General features: G+C 39.7%; 1 protein-coding gene across 3 annotated transcripts in view; it reads right to left on the reverse strand.

Moving 5' to 3' along the window:
- The window catches only part of KHDRBS2 (KH RNA binding domain containing, signal transduction associated 2), a 679,144-nt gene that overhangs the window by 289,626 nt on the left and 363,076 nt on the right, over positions 1–26,442 (reverse strand). For all 3 annotated transcript variants that reach the window (XR_012655496.1, XR_012655495.1, XM_075063736.1), the window contains 2 exons: positions 10,346–10,473; positions 4,609–4,804 (listed from right to left, as the gene is read on the reverse strand). Coding sequence is in view for 1 of the 3 variants with exons in the window: in XM_075063736.1 (XP_074919837.1) it covers positions 4,609–4,804; positions 10,346–10,473 (324 nt within the window). In the remaining 2 variants the exon portion in view is untranslated. The remainder of the gene's footprint in view (positions 1–4,608; positions 4,805–10,345; positions 10,474–26,442) is intronic.

Below are 26,442 nucleotides of genomic sequence, written 5' to 3' on the forward strand. Positions count from 1 at the left end.
TAGCCATGCAGATTCCCTTGTATAAAATTTCAGTTTATGCAGGTAATCTTTGGTCTCAGTAAATTTATCATCATTTTTAACAGCCAGAATGGACACAGAAACAAATGGACTATGAAAGCGATAGTCTACAATTGTAAAATAAGTTCATATTTGTATATAATTGTGTTCAATCTTTTTCATTCTTTTAAATGTATTTGACTTGAAAAATATTTCTCCTGAACTGACCCCACTTCCCATCAAAATCCATTGGGAATGTTGCAAATTACTTCAAAAGTAGGCAAGATCAGGCATCAATATCTCCATTTAATGCATCAGTTAAGGCACTGAATTGGATACAAATATTTAATGAAGTAAAGGTCTTTATACTCAGTTTCTATCCACACCCTAGCTTGTGGCAAATACAATGATTTCAAAACCATAAAGGCTTTAGCTTAAATATTAAGCAAAAGCCTCCACAAGCACAGTTTGGGAATCATAGTCACATAAGAATATTAGCTGTTCTTTTAAAATAATGTTAAAAGGTGACGATGTGTCCTCTATTGTTAGGCTATTCATTGCTTGTGCTGCTAGTGAATAAACAGTAGCATATTTGTTCCAGTTTGTTTGAAAACTATTGAAATACATAATTAACCATTAAAGCCTAGAGTAAATAGTTGAATGTGACATTTGCTTTCTTTCATTTTAAATAGCTTGAAATGTGCATCACAGTGGAAGAACAGCATGACATTAAAAGCACAATCAATCTCATTCCCTGTGGTTCTTTATAGGGACTTTCTGAAAAGCATTCTTTTGCACTCATTCCAAAAGATAAACAAGCTATATCTTTTGTAGTTATCAAGAGATATATTTACTTAGTTCTAAAGATAAAAGGAAAGAAAAAAATATTGACACCTAGGACATGTCTGCACCAGATGAAGCTTAACTAGGTGATCATGCTAAAGAATAAATTGCTTTCAACCATTTGTTGGGTGTGTGGAAAGAACCTTACATGAGACATATTTATTGTTTGGACAAGAGAACATTTTACAGGGGAGTCTGATGTGCTACCATCTGATCTTTAATTAGAGTGGAAACTTAGTAGAGTAAATTAATTTTGTGCTTTCATTTCAGCTGAAATGGTGCATTAAGGACGTGATCCAAAATACACTGAAGTTAGTGGAAAGATTTCCACTGGTTTCGATGGGCACTGGATCTGGTCCAACATATTGCAGACTCCTCCCTGTTTAGTCCAAGAGTGGAAATTCAAATCAAACTTGGATATATTAAGATAAATTTAAACCATGGATTTATTTAGCTTTGAAACTGAAATTGGCCAATGCTGCTAGCTTTTTGTGGGGGGGGGGGGAAGATGGGGGAGTGATGAAGCAGATCTAATCTCATTCTAGATTTTAGTCAGAAATTGATCATAGCTCTTCACAAAACAAAAGGAAGAACAACCATCATCTGCTGAGTGAAAGACAACTAATACCACAGCTCCTATATGACTTCTGAGTCAGGGGAGGAAAAAGGCAGCTCCACGGTCAAATGCCTTTCACAATGTGACCTGTAGCCAACTATGAGTAGCCTCCAAAAGTCTCACCTTAGTTTTTAAATATTGTAAGATTATTAATTTTACCACTATATTTCAGGCAGATGATAAAAACTGAAGGTTCAACCAAGCAATCTTAACTGACAATGAAAAAATGACAGGAATGCAATCCTCTCTCACAAGCTTCATCAGTAAAGGTGATGCTGAACAAAGAGCTCATTTTTATTTGCCATCTCGTACTAGGTCACATTAAGACAAATGTTGTAAGAGGTTGGGACAGAGTGCTGGGCAACAGCAGCTGATCTGGTACTCTGATCACGGCAACTTAAATTAATTGCCCCAATCATACCTGAATATGGGAAAAATGACAAAATGACAGATTGAAGATGGGAGATGGACCTCTGTCAGGATAATGCTGTGTTCTATGGCAAAGTACCATAGCTAGATGACCTTTTGACACAATGATAGCAATCTGTCCTCACCTCTAGCCCCCTCCCACCTTAGGTGTTCAGGTATAAGACAGCCATCATATTGTCTGACGTGGCCAGGATTGTCTGATTGCAAATGTCCAGAAGAAAGGCAACACATACCTCGTGTACAACCCTGAGTTCTAGAACACTGGTTTTCAAAGCCCTCTGCATTATAGACCCTAAGACTTGCTCTGTGAGATTGCTTATATTGGCCGCCCACTGAAGGTGGAAGCCTCTGTGATAATGGTCCTTGAGGGTGAATTGAGACTGTGTGGGTCTCTTTTTCCACACATTGCTTTGGTCCTTCCACCAGTCCAGTGACTGGAAGACTGCCAGAAGGAGACCGCCAACTTATCCAGGTGGTGTTTGCCTGGGCAGTAGACTAACAACAGCCAGGCCTGAAGAGCTGCAAGTGGAGCCTTGCCTGTGGGCTGATGAACTTGCACGCTGCCATAAGACCCAGTGTCATGAGTCAGAATCGCACTTGCATCAGAGGGCATGGCTATCTGTCATATCCAACAATGACATCATGGCATCTCCTGTGTTCTTGTGGCTGCATAGTCTGATCTGCGACGAGAAAGGTCATGAACAGATGTCACATAGGCTACACTGTCACTTCACCATTTGCCCATTGTCACAGGACTTTCTTATTTAATGATGCATGAATGCCTGTGTGTGAAGATTTTTAAATGTGAAGACCATTGCTCAGATGCAATCTGACACTCCCAGTTGCTGCAGTTGAAGACCAGTGGGAAAAAAGTTTGCAACAATTGGCAACTTCATTAGCTGCAGTGGATAGCCTTTGTCGTCTGCTGTGCCTTGCAAGCCTTACATATTTCACGGTTTGTTGTTGTGGTGCCTTTCCTCCCCTTCAGTCTAGACTTAGTATGCTGGGGAAAGACATTTCCCCTCACAACTTCTAACTGGTTTAGCCCAACAGTCAAAATGGTGTCCAGAGGTGTGGCTGTTGACACAAATAAGCAGCTACTTGGAGCCAGAGCTGAGAGCTGGATGGAAAGGGAGGACCAGTGAAAGTACTACTCAAAGAGTGCAATTGTTCTGACTTGGTACTACCTCTCTTTGTAGACCCCATATGCTGTCCTTTATGCCCTAGCCAGAATGCACGAGAAGAAGATGGGCATATGCACTGCCCTATTAGATACTGCAGACTAGAAAATTCTCCAATGTGTACACTGGATGTTCTCTCACCAGCTGGAATATATATATGTACTGGCACACAAAGAACTGATCCTCATGTCTCACTTGTAATCAGTATCATAGTCTTCCACCTTGACTGAAGGGGCTGTGGCTTTTCTGGACTCTAAAAATGAATGAGATACTGGTAAACTGTTTTGACATTGAGTATCTTTTACTACATTTCCATCCTCTGATTTCAGAGATTTTCTAATTTCTAAATTGTATGTAAATTATTTTCTCATTGATTCACCTACTGATAGTTCTATATTATGACTACTGGATGGGGAGGGAATGTTAATATTACATTTTTAATTACTGTAGTTTTAAAAAGTCAGACATTATATTTGATAATACTTTCCCTCTATTTGAATGTTTGTTGTTATGGTGATAGCTTCAGGAGGTAACATTAACAAGGATCATTTGAAAGAGCTTATGTTTCTAACATAATTATTTTCAATACCTTATTAAAAATGTATTATGGCCTTAGTTTTCTTGATTGTTTGAATTTGCATTTGTCCTCCTTGTACCCATGACACTCTTAATTTTGCATACAAATAAAGAAAACAATAAACTATAACATGAAAGAACAGTAATCCAAAGCATAAAAAGTATACACAAAAAATTGCTATTTTTTCCACAAAGGCACAGCCTTCTATTTTTTAAGAACTAACCTACAATAAGTATTGTCTTTTGTATGCTTTTTGGAATAAATATATTGCTCTTTTGTTAGGCATGTACCTTTCTTGTGTTATTTCAAAAGCCCACTTTGAAAGTTTAGGATACCTTTTTTTAGATCTATGAAAACTAGACCAGATGTGTTTTCAACTGGATTTCTTTTTTATATTTCCGGAAATCAGCATACATATATAGAGTGCTTTATGCATGCTATAACAATCACCACACATTTTAAAAAACACCTTTTGTCAAGAATTCCTAAGCGTTTTATATACGTAACATCCTATAAGGAGGCAGAAGCAGCTCAACTAGACAAGTGAATGCATCTTTCTCATAGCACAAATTAAATGCTCAGACAAAACTGAATAACAGTCTTCATAACACATGAGCCCAGTCTTTTAGAAAATATTGATGAAATAACTTTGTGTGATTTTCCTCATCTCCATTCATTTATATTAAACTTTTGCAAAGACATATGCACATGAAAATATAAAGATAATTGGGATAACTCAGTCTATTCCTACCCATAGCTACTACTTGTAAAATTAAAAGATATCATCAGATGATTCCAGTCACTTAAATCACAGTTTTTCATGCACAGTGTATAACTACCAGTGAAGGGTATGTGGCACAGCATAGGCATTTATTGAACTACCCAGTGTCCTCAAATACAGAGGTACCTGTAAGTTGCCAAAGCAGTTTGGTTCATATCAATTATCAAAACATATAGTTACTTACATATTCTTCATAGGTCTCATGAGCCGGAGGAGGGGGTGGTCTGTAGCCTGGGACTGCTGGAGTTCCCCTTGCTCGAGGGGTCGGAACGCCTCTAGCTATAGGAGGAACTGGGAGTGCTCCACGTGTCACTGGTGTTCCTCTAGGTGTTTGGGCACCTCGCCCAGGTTGGGGAGGAGGAAGCGCACCCCCACGTCCTCTAAGAGAAACAAAGATATGTACTTGAGGTGAGGACATAATTATTATCCACTTTTAAAAGCTCTTATTCTCTTATCACAGTTTAACATATCACAAGGTTTTAGCAGCACCTGAGAGTTACACTGCTAAGAGCTTTTAGGATACATCTGAAAATGGCTCAAAAAGGAATATGTCAGTAGTTTTCATGAAAAGGTAATAGGTTGCACAGACCTAGCAACTTTTGAACCTGATTCTCTTCTTGAGTACCCTGGTGCAAATCAGAAGTAATTTCATTCCATACAGTGGAGTTGCAGTGATGTAAAATAGTGTGAGGGAAGAATGAGGCCTTTCACTTGCAGCTCTCAAAGGACTTTACAGTGGTGGACCATAATTATGATGCTCATTTTACTGCTGAGAAACTTGGCAAAGAGAGGCTTAACCCACATTGGGTATGTCTACATTTCAGTGTAAGACTACAGTTAGAGGGACTCAAGTCAGTCGTCCCTGGGTTAGAGAACCCAGAGCTAGAGCATCTACACTGGTTGCCAACCCTAGGGTTAACAATTTTCTAACCTGGGCCCAAACTCAGGGCTCCAGTGTCCACACTGCAGCATGCATACCTGAATCTAACCAACCGTATCCCCAACTTGCTAGTGCCCTCCTGAAATGTGTCTGCTCTAGCCATGTGCTTGTGGTAGAGTGTGGGAAACCTCAACTCTCCACCAAACTTGCCTTCTCAGTCTTCTCCTCTCCAGATTAAACAAACACAATTTTTTCAAACTTCTCTCACAGGTCGCTTCTCTCATGTCATAAACAGATAGCTAAGGGTTAATGTCTCTTTCACCTGGAAAGGGTTAACAAACAACACCTGACCAGAGGACCAATCAGAAAACAAGATACTTTCAAATCTCAAGGGAGGGAAGCCTTTGTTTTGTGGAGTTTTTGGATTTTGGGTTGTTCTCTTAGGCTCTGAGAGTGACCATACATACCTACAGGCTCTCTAATTCTTCTGTTCCAATTTTGTAGTTACAAAGTAGAAAGACAGTTTAGTCTTTTAATTGTTTTCTGTATTTGCAACTGTGTATCTGCGCTGGTGAGTTTTAATGGTATTTTGCTGAAGTATCTTAATTGTATTTCGCTGGAGAAAGCTTTGTTTCTATTGTCTATAAGCTAAAAAACCTTGAATTTACCATCTAGATTACAGAGATAACTTTTACTTTTTTTCTTTCTTTTTATTAAAAGTTTTGCTTTTTAGACCTGTTTGATTTTTTCCTAGTTGAGGCATCAAGAGTATTGAGCTGTATCACCAGGGAATTGGTGGGGGAGAAGGGAGAATAAATTTCCTCTTTGTGTTAGATTCACGGAGCTTGAATTGTATTGGCCTCTGGGTGAGGGGAGAGAGGAGGGTGAGGGGGATATTCCTCTGTGTGTTAGATTCAAGGGTTTGAATTACTAGTTCTTCAGGGTAACCTAGGGAGGGAAAGAGTTACTTTCCTTGTATTAAGATCCAGGGGGTCTGGATATTGGGAGGTCCCCAGGGAAGTTTTGGTGAGACCAGAGTTTATCGGGCACTCAGAGTCCTGATTGGTGGAAGTCTATCAGATCTAAGCTGGTAATTAAGCTTAGAGGATTCATGCTGGTACCCATATTTTGGACGCTAAGGTTCAAATTTGGGAATTATACCATGACATCGACTCTCCACCAAACTTGCCTTCTCAGTCTTCTCCTCTCCAGATTAAACTAATGCAATTTTTTCAAACTTCTCTCAGAGGTCGCTTCTCTCACAGGTCATGACCTTCAATCATTTTTGTTGCTCTCCTCTGGACTTTCTTCCAGTTTGTCCACGTTACCTGAAATGTGGCACCCAGAACTGGAAACAATAATTAAGTTGAGGCCTTCTCAGCGTGGAGTAGAGTAGAAGATTTATGTCTTGTGTCTTGCTTATAACACTCCTAATGCATCCCAGAATGTGTTTGTAGGGTGACCAGATGTCCTGATTTTTGAGTCTTTTTCTTATATAAGCTCCTATTACCCCCCACCCCGTCCCAATTTTTCACGCATGCTGTCTGATCACCCTATGTGATTGCTTTTTTTGCAATGGTGTTACACTGTTGACTCATATTTAGCTAGTGATCCAGCATGACTCCCAGATCTCTTTCTGCAGTACTCCTTCCTAGGCAGTCATTTCCCATTTTGTATGTGTGTTACTGATTGCTCCATCCTAAGTGGAGCACTTTGCATTTGTCCTTATTGAATTTCATCCTTTTTACTTCAGACCATTTCTTTAGAAAGCTATTAGTTTGGTTTGACACAATTTGTTCTTGATCTTCTTATACTGTTAATTAATGCATTCAACAATGAAAAGCTCTTTGCAAATGCAAAGTATTATTATTATAATAGTTAGGACTACACTTGAAAAATAATGGGGGGTAGGTGCTCAGCACCTCTAAAAATTATGCCATTACTATTTAAGTGTCTACAGGCCTGACCCAGCTCCAATGATGTCAATGGAGACTTTTCCATTGACTTCAGTGGGGGATGATATTGAGCCTAAATATGGATTTACGTGTCAAACTCTAGACATATACATTTGAAAATTTTGTCTTTGATCTCTGTGTAACTGTAGACAAAGAATGTGTGATCCTAAAAGTCTACATCTCATGTGAGCCTGTTTTTGTGCAAGTTGCTGCTACTGTTACTATAGACTCTGAATAGGTGTGACCTTTATGCAATGATTTTACATTTTCCAGTCCACTATGCTTTGACAAATAACTTGAAGACCAGCTATTTCATTTGCAACATTTTTAGAGTTATTTGTTGAAAAAAATACCTTACAAAATACAGGAGCCACGTGTAGGATGTAAATTTGTTAAACGAAGTCATGGGGCGTATCACTGAAGTCAACAGAATGACACTAATTCGTAACAGTTGAGGATCTGGCCCCACATTTCAAATTTGCCATTTGTGTATTTTAGTTTCTATTGCTGAAGGGATATTGCCCAAAATGTTATAATGTTTTTCATGTTTTTATTTTAATTCATTGTTTTCAATATTTTCTTCATAGTTTGAAAATGATTAAGCCATCCATGACGAATGGGCCGGAATTCTGGCCAAGGAGGAATAGAGAAGAACAATTACTTAACACCGTTTAAATGAGATTTTCATGGAAAAGCTGTGGGAGTATCACCTGAGATGGTTGGGTCATGTGAGATGATGAGACATTGAATATGTTGGTCAGAGTACAAAATCTAGTAATCATGGATGACTACTATGAGGACGACCAGAAAAAAGGTGGTTTGAGACACTGAAGGAGGATATGAACAAGGTCACTGTCGGAAGACAGGATGCTGAGCTAAATGGACCATTGCCATTCTTATCTCCTTATGGCTGTATGCTTGGAAGACAAAGAACACAAGTTGCCAACACCAACAAACAGGACATGGTGAAGGCAAAAAAGATGATGTTTGAAAATGTTCTTACCCTTTCTGTTAGAGTCCTTTTTGATTTATCAGCCATTGATTTTTCCCCCTCCATATTTTATAAAGTAAAAGCCAATATGGGTCTGCTTTATTTCCACAGTCAACTTGTGGAACTCCTTACCTACGGAGGTTGTGAAGGCTAGGACTATAACAGCGTTTAAAAGAGAACTGGTTAAATTCATGGAGGTTAAGTCCATTAATGGCTATTAGCCACGATGGGTAAGGAATGGTGTCCCTAGACTCTGTTTGTTTGTCAGAGGGTGGAAATGGATGGCAGGGGAGAGATAATTTGATCATTACCTGCTAGGTTCACTCCCTCTGGGGCACCTGGCATTGGCCACTGTCAGTAGACAGGATACTGGGCTAGATGGACTTTAGTCTGACCCAGTATGGCTTTCCTTATGTTCCTATGTTATGTACTTCCTTGTTTGTGAATCAACAGAATCAATTATGTCAGTACTGCCCTGAGAATGGGGTTTGGTAGTTAACTTTTGGTTTCCTTTGTGTGACTTTGCAATAACAGTGTAAAAAGTCTTGCATAGATAGTAACTATTGTATTTCTGAAAAATTATTGACAGGATGGTCGGCTTTTAAGCTATATTTAAAGCCTGGAAAAATACCTCACCAGATCGCAATAGTGGAGAAAGGTGATTTTTGCAAGTTAAACTGTTTAACAATATCCTCTAAAATAACTGAGAATTCATGTCCTTTCCACCGTCTCTTAGTCAAATCAAAGGAATACTATGACAAACAAGATCTTAATATGCTGATTCCACATTTCTGGCAGGGGCAAAAATCTGCAGAAAAAATGATGGTGTTGGTTCCATATAATACAGGACAGAGAAGGGATATTGGAACAGTCCAGGAAGAGGTCTGCTCTAATGTTACAGTATCCCAACTGCAGTAATATGAGCTGGAGGAGGCAGACCTTAACAAATACAACGCTTTGAGAAAAAAATCAATATTATTTAGTATTTTATCATGTGTAAGATTGTGCTAAGTGCCTCACAATATAGATAATTAAATGTGATCCCTCCCCTTAATAAACTGAAGGGAGAGTAACAAACAGTATGGGGACCTTTGGAGAACAAAGGACATAGACAACATGAATCAAATTAATGGGATAATGAAGATAAGTCCACAACATGGTGGATGACGGAGGTTGAAGTTTCTTTGCTTGCTTGCTTGTTTTTTAATTAAAAACAGACCTATATTAAGCTCCATTCAGAAATGAATTTATGTAGGCACAGGGTCAACCTGGGTTAAATTATTGCATTAGATGGCTAATTTCCTGTGGTCTTAACAGTGGAAGTGAGTCTTAAGAAGCAATACAAGTTAAAACATATAGTGAGCAAAGTCAGTGCGATACATAGTTACAGTGAAAATATTAAAACATCATAATCAGGTAATACTTGTGCAAGCCAGTGTTTAGGACACACATTCTAACTACTCCAATTAGAACTGATACTATATACAATAAATAATATGTTATTTGTTGAATAATGTTATCCTTTATGGAATTAACAATGTCTGTAGCACAGAATGCATTCATTTCGTCCATTAGTGAATTTGCAGTGATAATGGCTCAGACCTTCCAATCTAGATAAACAGCTCACACTGCAGAGTGTGTGTGTGTGTATGTGTGTGTGTATGCGCGTGCGCAAAGAGAGTCTTTCAGTTTCCTCAGTCTGGGGCAGGCTGCATACTCTAATAAGGCTGCTCTGAGTTACACCTGCTGTCAAGTACCCCAAGATGATTATCCGTTAGTTGTGACTCAGTAAGACTTAAATTAGCTCCTGCCATGCTGCCTATAATGGTGAAATTGACTCTGCCATTGGAGAAATCCCTTACCTTGGGTGATTCTTCCACAGCCATTTACACTGGCACAGGAAGGCTCTGGCAGCACTATGGCCCTAACATCTGTGAATTGTGAGTCATAGACTTGGGACTGAAACAACCATGTACCAGTGTTGAGGAGAAACATATTTTGGCTTATTGACCATGTTAATAATCAGATTATAAGGATCATATGTGTTTCAACAGGCCATGCTTTCAAAGTCTGGCTGCATAAGAGAACAAAGTACCTTGATGGAGCTGCAGGTGTTACCCGGATTCCTCTTCCACGAATGCCCCGTCCACGTGCTGAATCTTCAGAACCATTCAAGTACGACAATTCTCTCAACTGCTCCTGACGGATTTCATCATTGTAGTCCTGAAAGACAGAAGACAGAACTGTCTGAGGTTTTGGAGTCTAGATTTGGCCTTCCTGTCAAACCATCCTAAACTCAAACTCTGTGTAGTCACATACACCTTTGCACATGAAAATCACTTTTGTTGCAGTTTTCTTGCACTACCACATGAAATGAAAGAAATTCTATGTGCAACAACTACTTGTCCCTGATTTGTGTATATATATGGGGACTGTGCATGTATCTTCTAATACTTGGGAGCATGGATGTAAATGTGTTCACAAGGTTACTTACACATTACTTATCACGGTTTGTAAATCCGTCTTTTGACAGCTACTGCATATGAAGGACAAAGTGTAAAAAGGTGGTCACATACAATGGTGCTGATCTCAAATAGTGCAATGGCATAAAAAATCTAGTAATATACATCATTTCTTAATTGCTTATTTTTAAAAATCCCTGTCTTCTACTATTTATTCCAAAACACAGACTCCATTTTGACATTATCCCCTGGCAAATTAAATTGGATCAACCTCACTGGATAATTTAATCATGCCTACCAGTGGATCTGGGAGTCTTAAGCTGAACCTCCACATCCATATATCTTTACTTAATTTTTCTCCTGAGTAAAAACAAACTTTATGTTACTTCATATACCTTCTTAGCAGGAGAGCTAAATGGAGCTCTCTTTAGAGCTCAGGAATGGTACTGCTCAGTATCAGGTATCTCATGATACAAAGAGGACCCACTTAGCTGAGATCTTAGAGAACGAACTCCACAGCATTCCTAGCTTTTTCTGGATCAGTAGGCAGACCAAATGAATTTCAGTTTTTACTGATACAGTATTATATAACATGTCCATCATAGACATTTTATATTTAGTCCACAGTTTTTATTTTCTTAGTCTCAGGCAGAATTCCTTTTTTCTCTCATCGCCTTGCTTTTGTAGCTAACTCTTGTGCCTGCTGCTAAGGGTATAAAACTCTAATGCAGTTGCTGGCTTTCTGACAATAGAGTGTTCAACAGTTAATTAGTATTTCAAACCAGAAAAGATTATTGAATTTCAACCCTCCAGTTTTTCCATCCTTGAGGAAGCAACTGATCTGACAAACAACAGCATTGACTGATATGAGGATCAGAAAACACAGCCTGGAGTACACCACAAGCGACACTTCTTTTTAGCAGAGTTTTTAAAAAAAATCCTAGTAGTCATTTGTGTACATAATTAATACTCCCTTCACTGACTGAGCTTCACAAGCCAGCCGTTACACACATGGAACCAGGACTCCGCTCCTTCCCTACCCTTCCCCACACTAGCCTTGCCTACTGTCCAAGGAAGGAGTAAGCCAACTTGTAGCCCCCTCTCTATTCCTGAGAGTTTGGACCCAAGATCTAGGTAGTCTGCTTAGGGATATAAGGGGAATTCTTACTTCCTTGTATGAGATTGTACCCCAGAACACAATCTAACACTGAATTTCCAGTGAGTGGCGCTATAATAAAACATATTAATGGAATTCTAACTTTAAAGGAAAACACCCTTTTACTATTATTATTAAAATTAAACCCAAATAATAGTTGACAGGTCACACCAAGCCCCAAATCTTATTGTACAGTGTTCCTTCATTATGTCATTAGTGGTATTGCACCAAAGCATTCTGGTAGATCAACCTGTTGTGTAATAGATGGTAGGAAACTACACATAGCATCCAACAGGTAACATTTACAGATATAACCAGACATCTTCCACTGTCCATTGAGTAATGTTATGCTAACCACTTGTGATGACACTTTATTTCAACATTAAGACATCAACCTAGAGAATCTGGTTTGCTCCTGAATTCCCAGAGAAATACTGAGGGGTCTCAAACACAAACATAAATTAACCTTATCCAAAATGAAAGGCAAGTTAGGATGGAAGGGTGTCATAAACAGATAGCTAAGGGTTAATGTTTCTTTTACCTGTAAAGGATTAACAAAGGGAACCAAACACCTGACCAGAGGACCAATCAGGAAACCGGATTTTTCAAAGTGAGGGAGGGAACTTCTGGGTGTGTTTGTTTTTGTTCTGTTCTGTTTTGTTTTCTCTCGGCTATGAGGGAAGAGTTTTTTTTTCTATCTCCAAGCTTCTTTCTTACCCTTCTGTTCCCAAGTTGTGAGTACAACAGGAAAACAATAGGTTTATATTGTATTTTGTATTTACATGTGTGGAGTTGCTGGAATGTTTTAAATTGGATATCTTTTTGAATCAGACTGTTTATTCATATTTTCTTATAAGCAATAGCCCTGTATTGTCATCTTGATACAGAGTTTATATTCTTATGTCTTTTTCTTTTCTTTTTTTTTATATAAGCTTTCTTTTTAAACTTGTTGGATTTTCTTTTCCTAGTTAAGGCAAGGGGATAGGAATCTCTGTGCCAGGAGTACTGTCTCTCTCAGGGAAAGACTGGGAGGGGGAGAAGAAGGAGGGGGAAGGTAATCGTCCTCTCTGTTTTGTGTTTCAGGGATTGAAGCAGAGAAATCTCCTGGTTCCAGGGTGGGAAAATCTGGGAGGAAGTAAGAGCAGGAGAGAAGTGGGGTATTTCCCTTTGTGGAGGTTCCGTGGCATCTGAGTCTTGGGGGTCCCCCAGGGAAAGGTTTGGGGAGACCAGAGAGTTTATCAGGGACTCAGAATCCTGATTGGTGACAGCGAGATAAGATCCAAGCTGGTAATTAAGCTTGGAGGTTCATGCTAAGCATCCAGATTTTGGACGCTAAGGTCCAGATTTGGGACAGAGGCTTATGATAAAGGGATGCAAAAGATAGTGAGGAAGGGAGGCTGACACATTCTGGGATCCTGCTTACAAGTATCCCTCTCTAGAGATATAGCTGTGCAGAAAGAAAGCTCCTCAACTCAACTGGTATCAAAACCTGTAGCTAATGTATTTGGAAGGATATCCTGAAAGAGAGTGATTTTAAAAGTTATAAATTCTACAGAGATCATTTATCATACATGCCCTTTACAAAGCCTAATAAAAATGTAATCTTCTAAACCTGAAGTCTGAGATTTTAGACTGTGCTGCTTACTTCAACTCCCTCATTAAATAGGAATTTAGCACTGAATTAATCTTTCATAACTACTACATGAGTCTAGCTAGCAATAGAATATCTGCTGAATATTTAATTGTACCTGAGCTCAGTGCCTAGCATTTGAGGAAAAATTAGGCTGCTGGTGCTTCAGATACACCTAATCCCAAGTGAATATACATGAGTGAACACCAGATGTTGCGCGTAAGATGTACCTGTACTGAACAAAGAATAATGAGGTATTTACATACTTTATATAGCATTTTAGAAAACCCTCACCCTCACATTAAAATTGACTCCTGAGTGATAGGTGTTTTGTCCAGTACTAGTCTTTTATTCACTAATTATGAAACCTCATTTCTGATTATCTAATTTAATCTATATCTTCTCCTGATAGATCCATGTTGTTTATATCCTTAAAATATTACTGATGTCCAGTCAGTCTGCCTTGCTAAAAATAATAATAAGGGTACCATCTGCTTTATGCTAGAAATCATGGACATTTTCTTAAACACTAGACACCTGAATACTTAGGCTTCTACACAGATACCTTGATTTTCAAAGGCGCTGAAAATCCCAGTACATTCAAAAGAACTCAGTATTTCTGTAAATCAGGCCACATAAATGTCTATATATGGATTATTAGGCAAAATATATGAATTTTTGATCACTGACTTTAGCAATCACTTACTCACGAAGTGTATGAACACAGTTGTTCAAAACTATCAAAATAATTTATTTGATAATCATATCACAGCTAAGGATGTGTGAACCCATTTAAACTAAATAAGAACCAACCAAACCATGTACCTGAAACTCAGCACAAACCTTTTTGCAGACTTTTTAGATCTTCACAGAATCCTCAGGAGATCATCTAGTCCAACCCCCTGCTCAAAGCAGGACCAATCCCCACTTCCCAAATGGTCCCCTCAAGGATTGAGCTTATAACCCTGGGTTTAGCAGGCCAATGCTCAAACCACTGAGCTATCCCTCCCCCCTAAAGTGAGCATTATAGAAACTTGAAACATGCACACTGAGAGATTCCCCGAACCTCTCTTTTATTCATTCTGCACTTAATAAGATACTATTACTCACATTCACTACACAGTTAAGCTAGCCATTCATGCATGTGCAGTCCAGCCTACCTTTCACTATAAATATTGGTAAAACTAGACTAACATTCAGAGCTCTTGATTCTGCAAACACCTATCTACTAGTACCTAGCAGCTACGTCACTTGACCTCTCTTAGCCTTAGACTATATTTTAAAAAGTGTCTGATAAACAATGCTTTGTACAGAGCTATTTCATCTTGAGATCTCAAAGGGCTTTACAAAAGTAAGAATCAGTAGCCTCATTTTACAGCTGGCCTAAGTATGGCGGTTTTAAATAATTTGTAAGAGAAGTATCATAATCTTGTGTATTAGGTATAAGGGGAGCAAAATCACACAGTCAGACTTAAATGTGAAGAGGCTGTCACTTCTCCACAATAAATCAAACACCTGCAGAGGCAGGAATAGAAATCTGGGCTTACATCTCCAAAAACACAGACCCCTATTGCACAAGCCAATAAAAAAACCCTCTCAGCTACAAAATATTTGTTTGCAGCTTTATACAGTCAATAGAAAGCAACATGTTTACATACACATTTACTGCCCAATTCTGTTATTCCATTCTTGTGCTCAGCAGAGAAATAGGGAAAGATAGATTTGCACTGCCTATATTCCTAGGATATGACTGGGGCCTGCCACCTCTAGGATACCCACTGGATATTCCATTCAACTGTCTGAGTGTTTTAACCATTCAGTAGCTGAGGGAAGAGGGAACCAGCCCACTCTTGCCAATAGGTGCAGCCTGCATGTATATGGCCTACATCTTCTAGATGGCCACAACAGCAAAGCAGGGAGTCACAAAGGCGCCACATATAGTCATGAGCAGCACATCTGATCACTGTACCTCTGAAGTCATTAAGCTTTACGTAAAGATGGTGTGGAAAGTAAAACCAGGGGGTTGTCACAAGATAGGCATTGGCTATGTTTGAAACTTGTGCTTGACATTAATTAGGCCACCCAGTGGAGATTTTGAGGTTCCTCAGTGCAGAGGTTCTCAATCAGGGGTTCATGTACACAGAGATCTTCCAGAGTGCACATCAATTCATCTAGATATTCGTCTAGCTTTACAACAGGCTGCGTAAAAATTTCTACTGAAGTCAGTGCAAACTGAAATTTCATAGGGACAATTACTTGTTTATGCTGCTCTATATACTATACACTAAAATGTAAGTACAATATTTATAATCCAATTGACTTATTTTATAATTAAATAGTAAAAATTAGAAAGTGAGCAATATTTCAGTAATAGAATGCTGTGACACTTTTGTAATTTTTTTTGTCTGATTTTGTAAGGAAGTAGTTTTTAAGTGAGATGAAACTTGGGGCATGCAATACAAATTAGACTCCCGAAAGGGGTACAGTGATCTGGAAAGGTTGAGAACCACTGGGGGAATAGTCCAAACAGAGTGTCTTGAGCAAAGATGATGGCTCAGTGGATTAAACACATCTTTAAACAGAGATAGATGTGGCATGTCTTGCTTTAGGGAGAAAATTCTTCAGATAATAACTAACAAATTAGCTGACAGGAGCACTGTATCTAATTCCTATATAAAAGAAAGAAAAAAAAATATTAGACTCACTCAGCTCTAATGCTAACATGTTCTGACATCTATTGTCAAATCACTTAATGGATGCTGGTGAGGTTTAAAATTTTAATGTATAATCTTACTTTGTTATTAACTCTGTGGAGAGAGAGAGAGACCCTGTTCAATCCCAGTTCTGGGAGGGAAGTGGGGTCTAGTTTGTTACAGTGGGGGCAGATACATTTGGGTTATATATAAGAACATCAGAATGGCCATACTGGGTAAGACCAGTGGTCCATCTAGCCCATTATCCTGTCTTCCAGCAGTGTGGCCAATGCCAGGGGCTTCAGTGGGAATGAACAGAACAGGTAATCATTGAGTGATCCATCCCATCATCCACTCTCAGCTTCTGGCAATCAGAGGCTAGGGACACCCAGAGCCTGGTGCTGCATTCCTGCCAATCCTGGCTAAAAGCCATTGGACCTCTCTTCCATGAACTTATCTAGTTCTTTTGCGAACCTTGTTATAATTTTGGCCTTCACAACATCCCCTGGCAAATAATATCACAGGTTGACTGTGAAGGAAAACTTTTTTTTGTTTTGAATCTGCTGCCTATTAATTTCATTGGGTTACCCTAGTTTTTGTGTTACGTGAAGGATTAAATAACATTCCCTTTTTCAATTTTTCCACAACATTCATGATTTTATATACCTCGATTATATCCTCCTTTAGTCATCTGTTTTCCAAGCTGAAAAGTCCCAGTTTTTTTAATCTCTCCTCATATGGAAGCTGTTCCATACCCCTAATCATTTCTGTTGCCCTTCTCTGTATCTTTCCTAAATCCAATATAGATTTTTTGAGATGGGGTGACCAGCTCTGCACGCAGTATTCAATATGTCGGCGTACCATGGATTTATATAGAGGCAAGTTTGCTGATCAGGTTGTTTCTTGTCTTTATTTTCAGTGAGATTTTAGTAAGTAATATTTAGTAATAAATATTATGCCACTTTACAATAATGGGCCATCTTCATGTCAGCATCAGGACTTCTTCTACATGAGTGAAATCTTACTTCTGTCCTGTCAAACAGCTGTCTGTGTAATTAAAACTCCTTACAGCAGTGTAGGGAAGGCCACTTGTAAAGAGGTTGAAAATTTTCAGTGCTAGAACTGAGACCTCAAGCAGACCATTGTTCTTGGACTTCCAGGTGCTGCTTATTTGGAAGATAAAAACAAACAAACAAAATATGGAACTGATGGCTTTTCAGCAATACTCCTACCAAAGTGGATTGTCATGGCTGTGGATCAATGACAGTTTGTATAGTAGACCAGTTTGTGTTATATGCAGCAGTAAAATCTAGGATTTCTGCATCTATCTCTGGCTAGTCTGGAAGCCATTCTTGATGTAGATGGTGAGTGTCAGAACTTATCACAGATACTATGGTATGATCTAAAACCTGCTTGTTCTACTCTCAGGATATCATCAGTTCATTATATCAATTCTACCTGTCCCACCATCTTTGGGTAAATCTCATTCACTTCAGATGTGCAGTGAATAGATGTCATGGGCAATTCTTTGAAGGATAAGCCTTTCAATTAATCTGTACATGCAGCTTCACTAAGAATATTCCCTTTAACTCCAGCTGTGGCCTTGGGGCCTCCTGTAGATAAGAGCTACAAAATTTGGAATGCTTGATAGCTGCCACCTGATGTATCCTTTATTTGTCACATGAAAGCACTGTTCCGTTCAATTAACTGCAATGACGACTTAGAATTGGTGGTGAAGATACATTTATTTTACTTTGATTGCATTTTCTTATTTTCCGTAGTGCATCAGTGCCCCAAGTGCCCCAGCTTTTTTAGTGCATGTTAACATTTTAAGGGTACACCATTGACAAACTAGCAATGTTAAATTCAACCCCATCTTTACCTAGAGCATGAGATTAATGGACTTTTCATGTTGTAAAGAATAAATGTTTTGACAGAACAGGATTTCATTGTCACACAGCAAACAGAAAGAAATCACAGCAGAAAATGTAATAAAGGCTTTATAAGAATGAATCATCTTTATATTTCATTTTTCCACATACAAATTTGCAGGTGTTTCTTTTGCAATAGAGATCAATTACATCATTTGGAATCAACACAGCTGCAATTGTGCAAAACAACTTTACACTCTATGTCTTTAATAATAATTGAAAGTTGAAGATATAATATCTGATACCTCTGTGGTTGAGATATCTCATTCAGCCAAAAAATTAATACAAAGTTCACCAGAACTGTGGGAGCTGGTTTTAGCCCAAGTTGCATGGTAGTGGTAGCATATGCTCATAACTACACACAAAGAGGCTCAAAGTAAGCTGTTTTGATGTCCCTAGATAAGACTTATGCTCTCTGAAGGCATATTTAATGTGTATGACTGGTCTTTTGGTTACCTACACTCATGTCCATCTGTTAGGATGGCATTATGCCCATTCCTAGATTGGTACAACTATTTTGCTAGAACATAGGTGCCAGGTAATGATGGATTTAGATGGACAGCCTGTAGAGCACCATAAATGATGATTCTTCTGCCAAATGTCCTCTTCTCTGCCTGTCATATCACATTAGTGCCATATGTCTCTATACAGTTGATCATATATGTCAGCACTTATGTAAAAACAGTTGCTGTACATACAGACAAATACTTCAACAAATAGTCAAAATCATGAATATAAGCTAGGGTGCGAGCCGAGGGATGTGCTGACTGCAGCTTCCCACCACCCTGATTGGCTTGGGATGATGAACTGCAGCTAGTGAGAGCCGTGGTTGGCTGAACCTGCCGACACGGAAGGTGAACAAACTGGCCTGGCCCAGTAGGGTGCTTACCCTGGCGAGCCGTGTGCTAGAGGTTGCCGACCCCTGATATAAGCCATCTGAGCTCAGGACAAAAACTATGCATTTCAACAACTAGATGAAAGGGGGCATAACCATGGTCCTACCAAAATCACAGTCCATTTTTTGTAAATGTCATTTTAAAAAATATTGAATTTCAAGCTTTCAGATATTTATATTTTATATTTCACAGTGTTGTAACAAAATATGAATATGTATTTAAAAGCAACAAAATATAAACATGTAAATACAATTAAGACCCCCTCCCCAAAAGTGACAATCTCCCCATACCTCCAGCTATCCAGTTCTGAAGGCAGTGCAGAAGTAAGGGTGGCAATACCACAACCACCCTACAATAGCCTTGTGACCCCCTTTTGGGTCAGGAACCCCAGTTTGAGAAATGCTGCTCTAGGGTAAAAGTACACAAAACACCAGATTTCATGAGAAGACCAGATTTCAGTGACGTGTTTTTCACGGCTATGAATCTGATAGGGCCCTAGGCATAACCCACATTAATAAATATTGTGCCACTTCACACACAACACAAACAAAAAATAGTTAGTGTCTACCTGATTACTGTCTGTCTATAAATAAGCTTGTGTGGGATAACATTAAAGATCAAAACCACATAAAACAGACTATACATTTCTCAGTCTCCATCAGAACGTATTTTGACCAACATGAGTTTGTGCCTATAAATGCCTGTCATAAACAGATAGTTAAGGGTTAAAGTCTCTTTTACCTGTAAAGGGTTAAGAAGCTCAGTGAACCTGGCTGACACATGACCAGAGGACCAATAGGGGGACAAGATACTTTCAAATCTTGGTGGAGGGAAGTCTATGTTTATGTTTTTTGTTTGGTTCGTTGTTCGCTCTTGGGGCTAAGAGGGACCAGACGTACACCCAGGCTTTCCCCAATCTTTCTGAATCAGTCTTTCATGTCTCAAAATAGTAAGTAATAGCCAGGCAAGGCAGATTAGTCTTATGTTTGTTTTCTTAACTTGTAAATGTGTCTTTTTGCTGGAAGGATTTTTACCTCTGTTTGCTGTAACTTTAAATCTCAGGCTTGAGGGGAGGGGGTCCCTCTAGTCTATATGAATCTGAGTACTTCGTAAAGCATTTTCCATCCTGATTTTACAGAGATAATTTTTACCTTTTCTTTAATTAAAAGCTTTCTTTTTAAGAACCTGATTGATTTTTCCTTGTTTTAGAATCCAAGGGATTGAGTCTAAACTCACCGGATTGGTGGGGGGAAATGAGGGTGGATGGTTAATTCCTCCTTGTTTTAAGATCCAAGGAGTTTGGATTGCTGTGTAGCCTCTCAAGGCAACCCAGGGAGGGAAAGTCTGGGGGGAAAAGGAGGAGGGATGGTTAATTCCTCTTTGTTTAAGATCAAGGAGTTTGGATCTGTGTAAGCCTTCTCAAGGCAACCCAGCGAGGGGAGAGTCGGGGGGAAAAGGAGAGGGTGGTTAATTTTTCCTGTTTTTAAGACCAGGATGTGGTCTTGGGTTCCCCAGGGAAAGTTTTGGGGGAACAGAAAGTGTGCCAGACACTACTTCTGGCTGGTGGCAGCGTACCAGACCTCAGCTAATAATTAAGCTTAGGAGTGTTCATGCAGGTCCCCACTTATTGAACTCTAAAGTTCAAAGTGGGGAAAAAACCTTGACAATGCCTATCAGCAGAATGCAACCAGATACAAGCCAGAGTCATGTATGCTTCATTTTGACAGCTGGGAGATTTGTCAGGTTGCCACAGACTGCACTAACTCTAGTGTGGATGTCGTTTTTCTCTTTAAGCATGCACAATTAAATATGCCCAGCATTGTCAGCACAGGACACCATACTTTACAAGCACCAAGGAAGGGAGAGGTGACATCTTGCTTCTCAGCATTGAGTGTGAAGTTGCCAATGTTTTGAATGCAAGTTCTGTGTGGGTATTTAAATGAAATTTAGTCCAGTGATATGAGATTAGTCATTGCTACAACAGAGCTAAAGGCGCCTCAAGGAGTATTGATATTCAAAATGATTCATTTTTATACTAAATAATTCATTTAAATATCTGCTCAGAAGATTATTACAGTCAGGAAGTTTTTTCTAATGTCCAACCTAAGCCTCCCATGCTGTAGTTGCTTCTTGTCTTATCCTCAGAGGTTAAGGAGAACAATTTTTCACTCTCCTCCTTGTGACAACCTTTTATATACTTGAAAACTGTTATCATGTCCCTCCTCAGTCTTCTCTTCTCCAGACCAAACAAACCCAAGTTTTACAATCTTTCCTGATAGGTCATGTTTTCTAGATCTTTAATCATTCTTGTTGCTCTCCTCTGGACTTGCTCCAATTTGTCCACATCTTTCCTAAAATGTGGCACACAGAACTGGACATAATACTCCAGCTGAGGTCTTATAAGTGTGAAGTAGAATGGAAGAATTTTTTCTTGTGTCTTACAGATCTCCTGCTGATACTTCCCAGAATGATGTTCGCTTTTTTTGCAAGTGTTTCACTTTAGACTTATATTTAGCTTGTGATCCATGAGAATCCCCAGATCCTTTTACTATTTTGTATGTGAGCAATTGATTGTTCCTTCCTAAATAGAATACTTTCCATTTGTCCTTATTATTTTTCATCTTATTTATTTCAGACAATTTCTCCAGTTTGTCCAGATCATTTTGAATTTTAATCCTATCCTCTAAAGCACTTGCAATCCCTCCCAACTCAGTATTGTCCACAAACTTTATAAGTGTTCTCTCTATATGCTGTTATCTAAATCACAGACAAAGATATTGAACCAAACTGGACCCAGAACTGATTCCTGTGGGACTCCAATCAATATGCCCTTCCAGCTTGACTGTGAACTACTGATAACTACTCTCTGGGAACAGTTTTCCAACTAGCTATGCACCCATCTTATAATAGCTCCTTTTAGGCTATATTCCCCCAGTTTGCTTATGAGAAGGTCATGCAAGACGATATTAAAAGCCTTACTAAAGTCAAAATATACCACATCTACTGCTTCCCCACTATCCACAAAGTTTGTTACTCTGTCAAAGAAAGCTATTAGGTTGATCTGACATGATTTGTTCTTGACAAATGCATGTTGACTCTTACTTATCACCTTATCATCATCTATTTGGTTGCAAATTTATTGCTATTCCTCTTTTTATAGAGTGACATTATATTTGCCTTCTTTCTTTCCTCTGGAATCTCTCTTGCCTTCCATGAGTTTTCCAAGAAAAATGCCAATGGCTGAGACATCTCCTCCATGAGGCCCTTGAGTATTCTAGGATATATTTGATTAAACAATGCTGACTTGAAGACCTCTAACTTGGCTAAGTATTTTTTAACTTCCTCTTTCCAGTTTTAGCCTCAGATACTACCTCATTTTCATTCACTACCTCATTTTCATTTCATTCAGTATGTTAGATGTCTGATTGCTACTAACTTTTTTGGTGAAAACTGAAAAAAAAAAGTAATTTAGCACTTCCACCATTTCCACATTTTCAGTTATTGTCTTTCCCCCCTCACTGAGTAATGGGCTTGCTGTGGCCTTGGTCTTCCTCTTGCTTCTACTGTATTTGTACAATGTTTTCAGGTTTCCTTTTGTGTCTCTCGCTAGTTTAATCCCATATTACATTTGAAAACCTTTCAACAATCTAGATAAAATTTCAGAGATTCAGCTCAGCTTTGCTCTATTTTTCACCTTTGTCCTTGTAGTGGGGCAGCTGCCCCACTCCTGAGGAACAGGGATTAAAAGTGGCCCTGGGAAGGGCTGTGGCTGGGAGAAAGCAGCTAGTAGGCTGATTTGGCCGTTTCTAAGTTGCAGCTGGGCCGCACCCCAGTCAGGCCACACCTGGCCCTATAAAAGGCCAGTGAGCCAGGAGCTGGCAGAGATTCCCTCTAGCTTTGAGACAGAGGGAGCTGGCAGCAGGGAGCTGAGAGAAGGTACCTGGAGTGGAGTGGAGTGGAGCGGAGCAGAGCACAGCTGGGGTAAGGCCGAGGGAGCTGGGAAGCTCTGGCCTAGAAAGCCCCCAGGCTGTGGTCTAGTGGAAGGGCAATTAGGTATTGGGGCTGCAGGGGGCAGCCCATGGATAGGCAGAGGCAGCCGGTCCAAAATCCCCTTTCCTATGATGAGTGGCTTTTACACTGCAGTCTGCTCCAGTGAGCAGGGGCTAGATGGTGATTGGGAGTAGCCCCCAACTGAGGCAAGGTGGGGATAGAGGGTTGGGGGTTCCCCTGGGTGGGGAGACCCTGAGACTGTGGTGGTATTGCCAAGGGCAGCACCCCAAAGACAAAGGACACTGGGTCCTGGGAGGGACACGGGGGCCAGCGGCAGCGGGACACCGGAATACAGAGGGTGCTCCGGAGGCTGGATGAGCTAATTCCCTGAGAAACATCAGGAGGCGCCGCAGCAGTGTGTCCCGCATTGCGACAACCCTCTCCACTTACCCACAAGCCCAAAGACACACATTGCCTTAAAGCTGCCTTCTGAAGCTTTGATACAGTGGTCTTCAGCTCCTCCTGCTGATAGTTATATTGTGCCATCTAAGTCAGCCAGCCTCCCCAGTCATATAGCTGGTTCTGGATTAACCATTAGGAACAAAAGGCCCGTGCCTAGGTCTGCGAGCTGTGTGATCATATAAGGGCATCAACTATATTAATACCGAGTATGGAGCAGGACGATGAGACCATCTATTCCTAAAGGGGTTTTCAAGGAGCCCCCCCACGCACACCAGGTGCTCAGATATCCATACCTGGAGATAAGAGGCCCTATTATTCATCTTCCTGTGGCCATTGAGTGGGCCCAAGATGCGTCTGTGCTACAGATGGCTAGGGAGGGGTGTGCTCTTCAGATGGCTGATGAGAAGGGAGGTCCCAGATGCTGAAACTACTGTTAGATTAATTGACTTTGAGGCCAGAAGTGGTCATCTAGTCTGACCTCCTGTACAACAGAGGCCCCAGAACCTTACTCATTAATTCCTGCATCAAGCCTGTAACCTCTTGTTGAACTACAGTGCATGTTTCAGAATGACATCCAGTTTTGTTTTAAAGACTACAAGTAATGAAAAAAATATCATATCATTGGTAAACTATTCCACTGGCTAATTATCAAATATGTACCTTATTTCTAGTCTGAATTTTCCTAACTTCAGCTTACAGAGATAAGAGATAAAAATGACATTTGAGAGACAATGAAAATAGGAAGAGGAGGAGAGAGAAATTCATAAATGTTGGGCCAGGAATAATCATTGTGATTGCCTAGTATGGCCTCCTGCATAATGCACCACTGAATTTCACGCAGTAATTTCTGCCTTGATCTGAACAACTTGTGACTGAAACTGAAAGATCTCTGAGAGTGGAGACCCTAAAGATTTAGCCCATGGAAAATACAGGGGTAAGCAAGGAAACTGGGACACCAAAACAAAGGATGTAAATTGAGCAGAGCTGTAGCTAGAGGAGCAGTGAGGTAATGACAGAACCTCACAACTTAAAAATATGATGTATGCTAGATTGTCTGAGGGTTGGGGGTTCCCCTGGGTGGGAAGACCCTGAGACTGTGGGGGTATTGCCAAGGGCAGCACCGCAAAGACAAGGGGCACTGGGTCCTGGGAGGGACACGGGGGCCAGTGGCAGCGGGACACCAGCACACAGAGGGTGCTCCAGAGGCTGGATGAGCTAATTCCCTGAGAGCTCAGCAAGTCAGCTGACTGTACACGTGTTTGTGATTTGTTTCCAAAGCATCTTATTCCATTTTTTTTTAATATCAGTGCAGACCAGCTGGCTTCCACTAACTCTTTCTTCTTGAACTCCTACTCTTCATCTTTCATTTTTGACTCCTCCCACAGAAGTCCATTTCTTTATACACATGCTTCCAACAGACACACTTCTGTGAAGTCTTTTCATGATAACCCAATTATGACAGGAACTGAATTATTTTAAGTATGTAAAATCATAAATCCCAAGCCCAACAGCAGACATGGAACAAGAGCAACTGTTATACATCACTTATGCACCTTCTTTATTGTGTATTATTCTCCTTTCTTTCTTTTAATGGGACTTAGGTGCCTAACTCACTTTGGCACTTTTGTAAATCCCACTAGGCATCTAATTGCATCTTTATGTGCTTAAATACCTTTTAAAATATGGTCCTAAGTCACTTAAGCGCTTTTGAAAATTTTACCCTTAGTATCTTGTCTGCCAATTTTACTGCAGTGTTTTTTACAGTACTCTGAGCTGCTATTTCCAGCGCATTTTCCACAGTAATTCTATATCCCTTCTTTGTTCAGTTCGCACTCTCTCTCTGTTACATACATACTCTAAATTAATTAAGTAGAGGTGCAGAGTTTACAGAAGAGAGGGAAATAACCAATCAGCAATTGAGGATGAGTAAGAAAAAGCAGTGTCAACAAACAGAAATATTGGTTCTGGCTGATGCAGCAAAGATTTGGACAGAAGTAAACAATTTAATAAGATAAGTGATTTTTGCATATTGAAATACACCCATACTGTATGAGAAGTCAAAGATTTATTTTCCCTCCCCACAGAGAGCCTGTTAGAAAGGCCAATGAAACAATTCAGATTATTTCAGCTATCTACATGCTGACTGAGAAAATTAAGGAAGGAAGCTGTGATAGGTTGTACTAACACCATACTTATTTAGTGCAGGAAGGGGTTTATTGTCTCTCCTTGGAAAGGATTGAGACCATCCCATCTCCACAAAACCTGTCAGTAATATCAAATCCAGGGGGAGGTTTCTCCAGGACGGCACAGAAAAGGATAAAGCGATCTTCTGACATGGGCTGCCTTGATGGAGGGTTTTAACTTTGAGGCAGGAAGGACTTGGTGATGGACTGAAACGCTAAACCCAGGGAGAAAGCTTAGACTGGATTTATGTTTTCTTATTGTCTTTTCCAACAAACAAATGAACAAACTCCATGCAGGAAGTCTGAGTTACTTTACATTGGGTATATGTTTTAGAGCAGTCACCTGTGCACAGAAGTAGTGCAGGGTTGAATTCTTGCACTGTATATTAACAGACAGCCAAGTCAAAGGCTATTCTGGATCATTTAGACAGTAAGCTTCTTGCACAAGGGCTACCTTGTAGAGCGCCGAATCTATTACAAACACAATTGTAACACTTATACTAATGGTGTTAATAATCATATATAGTGAAATTCAGAAATAATCCAGGTTTGATCAATAAAACCAAAGTTGGAGACCATCTTAGATGTAATGATCATCTGATCAGGTACAAAATGCTGGTTATTGTCTCTATAAAGGGCAATAGGGGTGTCATAAGCAGATAGTTAAGGGTTAATGTCTCTTTTACCTGTAAAGGGTTAACAAGTTCAGTGAACCTGGCTGACACCTGACCAGAGGACCAATTGGGAGACAAGACACTTTCAAATCTTGGTGGAGGGAAGTCTTTGTTT

The sequence above is a fragment of the Chelonoidis abingdonii genome, chromosome 3 (assembly GCF_003597395.2).
Source record: "Chelonoidis abingdonii isolate Lonesome George chromosome 3, CheloAbing_2.0, whole genome shotgun sequence".
In the NCBI taxonomy this organism is placed as follows: Eukaryota; Metazoa; Chordata; order Testudines; family Testudinidae; genus Chelonoidis; species Chelonoidis abingdonii.